Consider the following 13,097-nt stretch of genomic DNA (forward strand, 5'->3'; position numbering starts at 1 on the left):
GAGTTGGTTTACATTTTGGGGACAGATACAGAGTCAGCACTGGGGAGTACTACTCCAATTCATAGGGCATTTTGCCCAACAGTGAATGTAATTAGTTCATCACTGTTAAGTGTCTTTTCATTTGAACTTATATCTGTGCTGTGCACACGTGCACTTCTCTGGCAATTGTATCCAAAATGAATATGCACTTAAGCAAAACTGAGTGGAGCAAAATAGTAGTAAAAGCTAAAGACTGCATTTTTCTGTTTGCTGTTTAATGCAACAGGCAAGTCTTAATGAAGTTAGGGTGGGCTTCCATCCTTTAAATATTTAGCTGTATACCTTGATGCAGCCCTTTAAGACAGTGATGAACAAGATCTATACAAGGTTTCTTCTCAGTACAGAGTAAACAGAAATGCAGAGACAGAGTTTTTTAATTATGAGATTTTACCAGTATACTTTTTTTTTTGCCTGTTTATGATGACTAAAAAATACTATACTGAATTTGAGAAAAATAATCTGACATTATACCTTGTTACTACACTGAAACACACAGGAGAGTGTTATTCTTGTACAAAGTATACCAGAAAATGGAAGTTCAAGTGAAATTAACCATCTTTTTTTGTCTTTGGAATTTAATAAGATTTGCAAGCTTCTAGATCAAGCTATTAGTTTCAATTTGCCCACTAACTGAAGCACACAAAGGAAATTTTTTTAGACGGTTAAACAACCTTGTCAATTAGATATTTAATGAATTAAGATGAACTGAGAGACATTCTAAACTGGCATCTGTCGGTAAAGAAATAGCTACATTTCTTGAAGTTGCAAGGACCACTACTGAGTACTTCGTTAGAACTAATTGAATTTGTTTAAGGTGAAACTGAGACTTGAGGCCCTGATGTTCTCTGGAACTTACAGTGAAAATTCCTGAGCAAAACTTAAAATGCAGTTGTGTTGTGGGACATAGTGAAATTTCAATAGTTACATGAAAATAGTTAAATTTAAATGAGATGGGCTTGATCTTTCCCTAAATCATGCCCTGTTTAATCACATCCTTTACTAGACGTGTTTGCTGGGCAAAAGAATGTATGTCTTCTAATGTCAATTGTATAAATACATTGTGGTTTAGTGCTTTAAGAATTGTGCTTATTGCTATTACAAAGATAATTCTTTGCTAATCCTGACATTATCCCATGTCCTTACTGCAGATGTAAATGAATGTGAAGCTGAACCCTGCAAGAATGGTGGAATCTGTACAGATCTCATTGCCAACTATTCCTGTGAATGTCCAGGGGAGTTTATGGGAAGAAACTGCCAACAGAGTAAGTATTGCACGTTTTTATATTTATTTAACTTTTTAAAGTATAAATATTTATTTTCTTTTACAGAAACAACCACAGAAATACTATAGTAATATTTCTCTAGTCCTTAAATACATACAGCTCAAATTACCATCTTATTCTTTTCAAAATGGAGGAAATTTAATAGAGCAAATCTGTCATGCATTCAAGTAAAGCATCTGATCTGATAGAAACATTTGTAAAATGCAAAATTATTATCTAAGAGTCAAACAAGAAGAAGCAAATAGTACAATGCAGAAAAATACAAGAATTGATTCAGCTTAGGCTTTTCTCTCACAGAGTGTGTTTGTCTCACTGTGTTCAGGATATCACCAGATAACAAGTGTAAGAGCAGGGCGAATATATAAGTTACTTTCTCTGACCTGTCTCTAGCCTCTGAAAGTTGGACCGCTGGTTTACAGAGAAGTCATTAGTAGAGTTCTTCAGGATCTGCCCTGGGAAAAATCTTGCATGATTTAACCAGTAACATGGACTGTGAATGCACTATAAAGGTCTGATTCCTAAAGCTGTTACTATAGAGGAGTTCTTCATGTATGAGAGATGTAATCTTGAAGACGAAAATAATAAAAATAGAATAAACCGCTAAAAATGAAATAAATCTTAACTTGAACTATTAATAGCAGATGTTAGAGGCATTTGCATCTGAAATACTGCAGAGAAGAAAGTATGTTGTTTAATAGAACAAAGGATGTTAATATGTTAGTGTTCTGGAAGACATAATACAGTTCCAAGAGACATGAAGCCCAGTACCTTAAAGAGGAAAAGGAAAGTATTTATATATTAGCATTCATAGTATTAGATACTGCACTCAAAATGACTGAAATACTGGAGTCACATTGAAGAAAGGAGATCTCTAGTAAAGAAAAGATCTACTTTGTGTAGAAGGAAAAATAAAATTAATGTGGCAAGTTGAATGCTAAATTAACAAAACTGTAACAAAGTAGAAGAATATGATTCATTTTTCTGTTTGCACATTGTGTATAAATGGGCAAGAAGGGAGAAGAAGACAACATGGACCAATAACCACAAATGACAAGTTGTGAATTTTTTTAAGTAGCTGCAGTGAATTCCCAGATCTATACAGGCAAAAGATTTGATGCATCCAACATAACATGTATATAATTCCAGAAGGAAATAAAGATTTCCTTTCTGAAATTTTGCAGGCCTATATGGCTTCCTTAAAGAATTTGTGAAAAAATAACGTGTAGTAAAGTTTTCTGTAAAGCTGCTAGTGAAAAAAATCACATACTTATTATAAGGTTCCATTAAATTACCATTTGGAATTCTACCAGGAATCTCATCCAACTCTTCAGAGTTAAGCTCTTCTGTTTATTTGGCTGCATCATGAACATTGTTTAACTTACAGATCGCACAAGAGTGTTACCTTGTTTTACTAATAATTGGGTAGTTGGAGCTGTTACTTGAAGTGCTTATTACATTTTCTGGATCACAATCTATTATTTCATATTTTTCTTTTTATGGATGCACATGTTACCACGAGTAAATATAAAAGTTGTGTGCAATGTTAGACAGGATTTGGTTTTACATGCACATGTAAGTACATACATACACATTTCTATTTTAGAGTGCATAGAACAGAAAATATGCATGTACAGAAAATGTGTATTTCCAGTATATTAATATAATGAAAGATTTTCACTAATGTCAATTACTCAGTTGCAAAATATGCTGCATGATGCCTGTCTTTCTGGGTCATGCTTGGCAAACTTGCACTGGTAAGCCAATCACCTAGTCAAATCATCTTTATGGAGATGCTTCTGTGGATGAAGTCTCAACTATCACCCAGAACTGTGTTGTCTGGCCCATAGAGAAGGAAACTTAGGTGTTGGGAAGGATAATTCTGTTGAACGTCAAAGATGTTTTTTTATAATTATGATAAGGGCCTATGCAATAGTCAGATTGCTTTTGTGAAGAGCTGAGTGCAATGAGTATTAAAATGAGCTTTGTATTAACAGTTCGTTAGCTGCAAAGTGTGCATGGTGTGGTAATTAAAAGGCATGTCAATGCATCACTAGAGTGCAGTGGTATAAAGCTTCTGCTCTGTATTTCCTCTGGGTATTGCCCACACGTGGAAGTACTACCAATCTGATGTCTGCGGGATGGTATCACAGGGTGTTGTGGTTTTGCATGGATGGGTTCTAATGGAGGAGGGGCCTGCAGGGGCAGCTTCTGCAAGCAGCAGCTGGAGCTTCCCCCAGGCCCCACAAAGCAAACACCAGCCAGCTCAACGCCGAACCCACCGCTAACCAAGGCCGAGACCATCAGCAACGGTCACAGCACCTCTGGGAATCACAGTGAGGAGGAAAAACACAATTGGCTGCTTTGTGCCCCCAGAGAAGGGAGTGAGAAGGTGTTAGAGACTGTGCAGGCACCAAGGGCAGGGAAGTGTGGGGGGGAGGAGGCGCCCTTGATGCCAGAGAGAGAGATGCCCCTGCAACCTGTGGAGAAACCCATGGTGGAGCAGGTGTCCCCCCATAGCCCATGGAAAAGGTCGAGACCCCACCTGCAGTCCGTGAGTGGGACCCCACACTGGAGTGGGGCAAAACATATGGAAGACACTGTGACCCACATTGGAGCAAGCTCCTGGCAGGACCTGCAGCTCATGGAGAGAGACAGGAGCACAGAGACGAACGAGAGAGAGAGAGAGAGAGACCCACCCTGGAGCAGGTTTACTGAGGAGCTTGTGACCCCTTGGAGGACCAGACTGGAGCAGTCTGGGACTAAGAGACTGCGACTGCACCCATAGCAGTGACCCACACTGGGACAGCTGGGGAAGAGCAGAAGCCCTGTGGGAAGGGACTCCCATTGGAGAAGTTTGTGGAGGACTGTCTGCCATGGGTGGGACCACAGAGTGCAGCAGGGGAAGGGTGTGAGGAATGCCCCCCTGACCCCACTGCCGACTAAGAAGGGAAATAACTCATGAGGAACTGACCAAAACCCACATTCCCCACCAACCCAGCCACCACCCATGCCATCCTTAGGGGGAGAAGGGAGAGAATTCAAGACTAAAGTGAAGTCTGATAGGAAGGGAGTGGTGGGGGAAGGTGTTTTAAGATCTGGTTTTACTTCTCATTATCCAACTCTGGTTTCTCTGTGTATAATGTGATGTCATAGATGGCACTTTTTTCCTCTTTCTAGTTCCAGTTGAGTCTGTTTTGCCCATGACACTGATTGCAGAAAGATCTCTCCCTGCCTTTATCTTAACTCCTGAGCCTCTCAATATATATATTCTCCTTTGTCCAGTTGGAAAGGGCAGTAATAGAGCGGCTTTGATGGCTGGCTGGCCTCCAGCCAGGGTCAAAACACCACACAGAGCAAGTGTGAAATCCGATGTGCTTTGAACACTTAAAACTAATACATTACTTAAAGCAGTAACTAGAAAATGCTACACAATATAAATATTTGAATACTTCCATTATGCCACTCTCTATACTCATGTTATTCAGCTCCACAAATGAAGAGTCATCAATAAATAACAGGTGATTAAGGATGGGAATAATGTTTGTACTGACTGTAATTGAATTGCTGCTGTTCAAGAAACTCAATGCCTTATTCTAGTACTGTGGCACAGTTCACAAACTTTTAGCATTCATCTACTTTTGAGCAAGCACAGCTAGCGCTGAAATGGTAATTTTTTTATATCACCACTATAGCTGTGCACTATACTGGTTCCTATAGCTAGGGTTGTAAATATCCCTTTATTTTATGAAAAATTTAGTTATGTCATCATACCTAATTATTTAATTACAACTAGTAATTACACATTCTAATTGCAGCATTAGAGTTTTACACATATTTACAGTAATTATATAATTAAATACTGTTGCACTAATTATGTAAATTACTGATTGCTGTCTCAGAATTACCTCACGGAGCTCAAAGATTGCTAATCCACATCACAGAATATGTGAAATACCCTAGATCAAGAATAAAAAACGCAAACATGCATCAGGCAGTCTGTTCTCCTGTCATTGCAAGCTTGTTCTCCAGGATGCATTTTCTGATACTATATGTAGTTTGGTGTACTCCAAATACCAATAGTTTGTAATAACGACTTGTCATGTTACTCATCAGTTTGAAGTAGTTTATGTCAGATTTCTTTCCTAATGCTCCAGCTAAGTTTTGTCTTTTTTTTTTCCTTATATTCCACCATTTAATTCCATCATAATTAATTTCTCTTTGTTAGTCTCCTAAATAATTTCCTTCCATTTCACCTCTTGTGTAGGACTTTCCAGGTGTGACACAACTGTTGTATAGTACCCAGGTCCTTAGAGCCTTGTGGGACGTCCACCAAAATCCCTCTGACTTGTCCCAGGAGCTTCTGCTGACAGGTAGTGCAGCTGAAGTGAGAGGGAAAGGCTTATCTGGAACTGAGTGCTGAAGTGGCACTAAAATGCCTAATGAGCTTCAAACTCTATTTGGATCACCTTGACCATTTCCTTCTGACATGGATGAGGTCTGGAGCTGCTCACCAGTGTCTCAGGCATGAAGTAAAGTTCTCAAAAGACATAGAAGTGATCTCCTGGCCAGCTGATGTGCTTCACGCTCCTTTGGGGTCTCCTGTTTTATTGACATGCCATTCTCAATTTGAAGCCCTGATCTGACCTCTTGTTTTGTTGTTTGGGTTTTTTACTTAGAGATTTAATTTCAATCTTCTTTCTTTCTTATAAACTATTGTTATCTTTAGCTGTTCATGCATAAATGATACTTAAACCAGCTGTTTCTCATTGCTGGAGAGCACAGGATGAGGTGAACATGAGATGAAGTAATGTGGAGTGCAAAAAGCACTGACGTCTTCAAAACATATTCACTTGTTCTGGAATAAGCTTATCAACCTGTTAAGAGATACTTCACTGAGCATCTGGTATTTACAAAATTTGCCCGCAGATGTTTAGTAAACACAGAATGGAAAGAGAGCACCTTTTCCCATCCTCTGAAAGCAAAAGCTAATCTGTATTAATTCCATATTACTTTCTAGATTTCTTAAGGCCTCGGCATTTCGTTGACACAGCTGCATCTCCTTCTGTTCTTGCACTTTCTGAACCTATTTCTTGCTTCGGTGCCGAAATCAAGCTATCAATTATGATTTACCCCCATTGCAGCTCTCCTTAGTCTTGGAGTTTCTATAAATAAGTGCTGCTTCCAAGACAGAATCTCCTGGGGTTGAAGCTTTTACATTCTGGATCCCAGAATTCCCTTACAGGCAACAGGGAGTCACTTTCATCAATGTCAGACTGTTTGCATTAGTCAGTAAAAGTCTGTACTGTTAAAATCTCCTATGGACAACATGCATTGTGAATTGTAGTAATTTGTGAGGAGTTCCACAGGTAATTTTTGTATCTATATATATATATACTTTTTTTTTTTTTAATCTAGCAGATGGCACTATACAGTGGACACATTACAATTTCGCCATTGTGCATTTTGGAGCTGTGTTTTGCTGATTGCCAAGAGTTGTTGCCATTAAAGCATATGGCATATTTTCTCATACCCTTTATTTAAAAACATAGATCAAATTAGTCACTGTAAATATTTTTTTACGTATGCTATGACCCCTTCCCCTCCTTCTCTGTGTATTCAACATGCCCATATGTAGGAGGACTGTATTCAGAGCAAGTGCACTGATTTATCTAGCATGTCAGAAATCCCGCTCATCAGTGTACCTTCACATAATTTTCATTGTTTCCTGTGCTTTATGTTTTAGTACACAAATGTATTTATACTGGCTTGGACGTCTTATGCCTTCCTCTCTGTGAAAGTCAAAGTGGTGGGTTTTTGTTTAAATGAAAATGCCCCTTTAAATGTCAGTTGTATTTAAAAAATTTCTAAAGATGGCAGATCTAGACATGAAGAGACATTCAAGACTTCTGCTTATATGCAGCTTTATACTCCCAGGCTATATGGTGTCATCCAAAGCGTTCTGCTGTGCTGTGATTTTAGAATTTGCATGGTTTGTAGCTCAGGAGAATTAAGTAGTTTCACAGTATTTTTTGAAAAGACTGTGTAGCATCTTCTGTACTTCACTTGTAAGAGTGTTTTCAAGGCAGTCCCTTCACTTTTTGGGACTTTTGGCTTCAGTTGCTTGTCCTTTGAACTCCTTGGACTGATGCTCCCAGTCTTCAGTGAGAACTGGGAATCTCGGTCTTCCCTAACTCCAGTTCTTACCGGCTGTGGCTCAGCACAGTTCAGGGTTCAGAAAGCCTCCATGCTTGGGTTAGAAAATACTTACAGGAAACAAGCATCACAGGATGAGGGCATAAAATGTTCACAGCCAAATCAAAACAATTTGTGAAACAGTTTGTTCCGAGTTTGCATTGCAGAGTTTTGGTATCAGGGGGCTACAGGGGTGGCTTCTGTGAGAAGCTTCTAGAAGCTTCCCTGGGTCCAACACAGCCAACACCAGCCAGCGCAAGGACAGACCCATCACTGGCCAAGGCCAAAACCATTGGTAACAGAGATAGTGCCTCTGGGATTATAGAGTTAAGAAGGGAAAAAACAGTGCAGAAGGAGGGGAAGAAGGTGCTCCTGGTACCTACAGCCCCCAAAGAAGACCCTGGTGAGGCAGGCTGTCCCACTGCGGCCCATGGAAGTCCATGGAGATATCTACCAGTAGCCTCTGGAGGACCACACGCCTGAGCAAGTGGAAATACATGAAGGAGTCTGATCCCATGGGAAGCCCACACTGGAGCAAGATCGTGGCAGGACCTGCAGCTTGTGGAGAGAAGTTCCCACGGCGGAGCGTGTTTAATGGGGGACTTGTGACCCCGTAGGGGACCAGGCTGAAGGAGTCTGTTCCTGAAGGTCTGCACCCCGTGGAAGTGACCCACACAGTTGGTGAAGAGCTGCAGCCCATGGGAAGGACTCATGTTGGACAAGTTAATGGAGGACTCTGTGGGAGGGACCCAACGCTGGAGCAAGTGCAGAGTGTGAGGAGTCCTCTCCTGAGGAGACAGGCAGGAGTGGCAGAGACAATGTGTGATGGACTGACCCCAACCTCCATTTCTCATCCTTTTTTCATGATAACTTCTCTCTCCCCACCATCCAGGTGAGAAGGGCAGGGATAGCACGACTGTATGGGTCATCTAGCCTCCATCTAGGGTCAACCCACCAGACAGTTAAATCCTCTGTTTTCTGGGGGGCAAATTTTAAGTCTGGTTAAAATTTGTCCCCAAGACGTCTGTGCTTACAAAATACATATAGGAATCAGAACTTAATAATTTCCTAAAATTAATGAACCTCATAACAGGCTGATTAATTCAGCTCATGGAAATGCCCTGTTAAAATTAAGCTGTTAAGCACTGGGCTGTTGCTGAATGGTAAACTTCATCCCATTACAGCCATACCTCATTTCCTGATTACCTGCTGAGAAACCTCATTTTTAAGGCATGAATTTTTTTTATTCACCTCCAATTGGCAATATGTTGTGGCTTAAAGCTTCTAGTGAGCCACTCTGAAACACTGTATTTGACAGAAATCAACATGGACTTGAGTTCCCTAAATTACTGATTACTATTAAAATCTCTTTGAATGAGATTTAGGAGAATTTAACTTTCCCTAGAGCTCAAAATATCAGTTTGACTACTGTGAATAATCCAATATGAAGTTTGGTTTTAAGCATATTCTTGGTTGTCTTGAATATCTGACAGTTTTATGATCTGAATTACTGGTGTTATAAAATGTAGCAAATTTCTGCAAATCAAAACTGGCCAAACATACTAATTTTTGTGTTCTTAAAATTGCTCTGTAGTTCAAGATGTCAGTGACTTAATGTTGATACCTATGAACCTTTCCTATTTAATCAGTTGATTCATGTTTTTAACTTTTATTAGAAGAAAAATGAACTGTAGAAAGAACTGTAGTTTCTAGAAATGCATACTCCTGTATTTAAGAAAAAAAAAAAAAATGCAAAGTCCTGCACATTTGTTGGGGCACTCACACAATGATAGGCTGAATGGAGAGTGGATTCAGAGCAGCCGTGAGGAGAAGGAGGGGTGTGGTGGACAAGAAGCTCAGCATGAGCCAGCAATGTCCGCTCGCCCCCCCAGAAAGCCAACCATGTCCTGGGCTGCATCAAAAGCAGCATGGCCAGCTGGGAGAATTCCAAGGGAAGAATTCTGCCCCTCTTCCCTGGTGAGACCCCATCTGCAGAGCTGTGTCCAGCTCTGGGGTCCCCAGTACAGGGAAGACATGAAAACTGTTGAAGAGAGTCCAGAGGAGGCCAGAAGGATGATCAGAGAACTGGAGCACCTCTCTAGTGCAGACAGGCTGAGAGAGTTGGTCATCCTGGAGAAGAGAAGGCTCTAGGGAGACCTTAAAGCCCCTTAAAGTTCCTAAAAGGGCTACGGGAAAGCTTGACTGGAACTGCTTGTCAGGGAATATAGTGATACAATGACGGGTAATGGTCTTAAATTGAAGGAGGGGACATTTAGATTAGATTAGATATTAGGTAAAGAAGTTCTTCCCTGTGAGGGTGGAGAGGCCCTGGCACAGGCTGCCCAGAGAAGCTGTGGCTGCCCCTGGATCCCTGTCAGGGTTCAAGGCCTGGCTTAATGGAGCTTTGGGCACCCTGGTCTAGTGGAGGGTCATGCCCATGTCAGGGGGTTAGGACTAGATGGGCGTTGAGGTCCTTTCTATTCTAGGTTTCTATGACATTAATTATTTTTTAAAAATGCATGCAGGATAGTTCAGTTGTCATTCAAATGGTGTCCTTGCTGGTTTACAGAATGTGTGGTTAATCTCAGACAAAAGGAAGAATGGAATTTTTTTTGTGCCTAGAATAAATGTATCAGTGTAATATAAAATTACTGGTAATGATTTTTTTCTGACCTCCGTGGATTACAGAAATGTCTGAGAACAGAAACATATTAGAAACACATTGTGAGAGTGAAGAGGGAACATTTTTACATGTTAAATGTGACTTCAGCCCGTCATTCAACTCCATCTAGGCAATATGTCGTGCCCTTTTTAGAACATACTATAAAAATAAAACCAGAAATTATTTAAGAGGTTAAATAAATGCTGAAAGACAGGCTAAATGTCAGTGGTTAGGGTGTCATTTTGTACACATTTTTAACTACTTCAGATTATCATGGGTGGAACACAATATGCATTGGGTAAAACCCTTCTTGAATCTTTTGCTGAGACTTCAAGAGTTTTCTGAGGCTACACAATTCTGGCAAAATTGTCTGGCTAGCATTTTTGTGCAGTGTATTGGTATGAAAGTGTGAAGGGCAGAAAATGTTGCGGGAATGACACAACACATTGTTAAAATTGAAATGTTCTCTCAGACCGAGTGAGAAATATCAGTCAACTCTAACACTTATAATACTGAGTCTTCAAAAGCACACCCTGGCCCTTCCTCTGCAGTCCTCCTTTGTCCAGGCACCCCATGTAAGATGCAAAGGTGTGCAAAATTAGGCTCTGAAGATCAGAATTGTAATTCTTCCTTTCAGCACAACAGCAAAATGAGGCTGATTTCTCTATGCTTGATGTTGCAACAAAGTCCTCAGCCCTATGCCTTTGGGTACATTTTTATCTTGCTGCAATTGTACTGTACAGCTTCCTCTGAACATTAATTTCTCAATATCTGACTTTGATTAGGTGGTTGAGGATACTGTCCTTACTGAGACACCTGACAGAAACTCATTGCAAAATATTCAGACAAGCCCTTAGGAACCAACAGGCATATTTTACACATTTAATTGTCTCCTTACTACATGAGTCAGCTACTGCAATAGTAGGTTTTGGGTTGTCTCAGTAACTACAGGATGAACCTATATTCTGGCATCTGTAACTTGACTGTAACATCTCGTTGCAGTAGCTTGAAAGACCTTGTGGTGGTGACTTTGTTGCCATGTTTTCTTACTTAAAACTACTGATCTGCTTTTCTTAGGTATTGTGTTATTCTCAACTCGTGGTGCCCCTCGATTACCCTTAGTAGAGCAGCAGGAGGGGTGCACTGGGGTCAGGGTTTCCTCCTCCTGTGTGTCTTCCACCTGTCTGTTCTTCCTACTGAAGGAGCAATACAACCCTACCATTTAATAACATAGAATACTAGACATTCACAGAAAGTAGAAGAGAAAAAGTACTTATCTTATAATACACTGTTCCTATATTGGAAGGACTTTTATGTGCATTTTTATGTGTGGCGGAGCCTATGACAATGCATCTTTCAGCAATTCTAAGCCTTAAAAGAAAAATTACAGCACATTGTTATTCTCAAAGTAGCCTCTATAGCTCTTAAGTTCCTGGTCTGGTCAATAATGCACATTCTTTTTTTATGTCCTCACAGAAATGATAAAGAATTTTCAGGTAAGGAATTGATAGTATAGAAGAAATAAAAGCAAGACTGTAGCCAGTAGAAGCAAGGTGAAAGCAAATCACTGGTTATTATGACCCAAAAAAAAAAAAAATCCTTAAAAATATGGAGAAAACATCTTCAATAAAAGTACTATTGTTTCTAAATACATGAAAAGAACAATTTACAGATGCACAAAGCTCAGTGAAGTTCCCAATAGCCAAGTCACATTTTTTCTGTTTCAGTTACTAGTCCAATTGGAAAATCCCTTGTTTCAGAGCTTAGTATTAATAAGATATAGGCCATTTATTTTGTGGATGGTTACTTACCATCTGAGTCAGCCCAGTCTAGCCTACTGCTACCCTTTGGTGGACACTATAATGGCTGAAGAGAGGAAGATCATCTTTAGAGCCATACAAACTCTCCATAATAAAACCACATTGAGGACTGCAGTAATTAACAAACCAGGCACAGAGCAGAATTGCAGGCAAGTATGACATAAACCCTGCAAAAGTTGGAGGTTTGAAAGTTTGTTCCCCTTTTGGAGATTCATTTGGACTTGGAATTCAAGCCAAGCTGTGAAAGACAAAAACGCATGTGAACTAAGGAGGAAATTGGAACAAAACATGGCTACATGAGCCCTAAATGAACTAAAATCTCGAGGCTCAACACAGCTCCCACCTGCAGTTTTCAGGAGGAGAAGGAAATGTAATATGTTCAGTGATCAAATTCCCACTGAGGTAAGATTCACAGCTCCTGCTGCCACGGACAGACGGAGAGTCCAGCAAAGATCTTTTACCAGGCATTGGTGCAGTGATGTGTAAGATAGATAGTAGGGGAATGAGTGATGCTAGTAGGTGATATCTATTTTAGTCCCTGACCACCACCATGCTCATTTGTTGAATTCCATTAGATGATTCAAGGACTTATAAGAAATACAGCATATCTGCAATGTCTTATCATCGGCTGTGTTGGAAGGAAAAGCAGCGTGTCATTCGTCACCACTTAGTTGGCTTTCTAGACTCTCTGAGGCTCAGCATGCATGTGTCAGAACAGAGGCACATGGTATGCCTCTTTGGCTGCACAACGGCCATCAGAGCAAGAACCACCTGTGGTGTGGATGCACCCCTGATGTTTGAAGGATCTGTAGCTGTGGTGTTGCTTACTGATTGGTGCCATTGCTTCAAAACAGATGAGGAGATGGACAGATAAGAAAAATTCAGTGGTGATGCAATAGTGAGAGAGAAAGATTTTGTGTCTCTCTGTCATAGTGTAAATAAATAAATTTGAACTCAGAAGGGTCCAACTGAGTTTTTAAAACGAAGTAGCGTTAAAACTTTAAGAACTCACAAGTATCCTGGAGATACAGGATACAGAAAAGTGTACAGCTTACAGAAAAGTATCTCTCAAAACTTTTACCCTTTAGAATGGATGTACAG

General features: G+C 40.2%; 1 protein-coding gene across 1 annotated transcript in view; it reads left to right on the forward strand.

Annotated features, from left to right (window-relative positions):
• Nucleotides 1-13,097, forward strand: part of EDIL3 (EGF like repeats and discoidin domains 3) — a gene marked incomplete at both ends in the record, with an annotated part of 273,859 nt that overhangs the window by 159,751 nt on the left and 101,011 nt on the right. The window contains one exon of the mRNA XM_084278226.1: nt 1,188-1,301. Coding sequence (XP_084134352.1) covers nt 1,188-1,301 — 114 coding nt within the window. The remainder of the gene's footprint in view (nt 1-1,187; nt 1,302-13,097) is intronic.

Source organism: Gallinula chloropus (assembly GCF_964237585.1).
Source record: "Gallinula chloropus genome assembly, chromosome: Z".
NCBI classification, from domain to species: Eukaryota; Metazoa; Chordata; class Aves; order Gruiformes; family Rallidae; genus Gallinula; species Gallinula chloropus.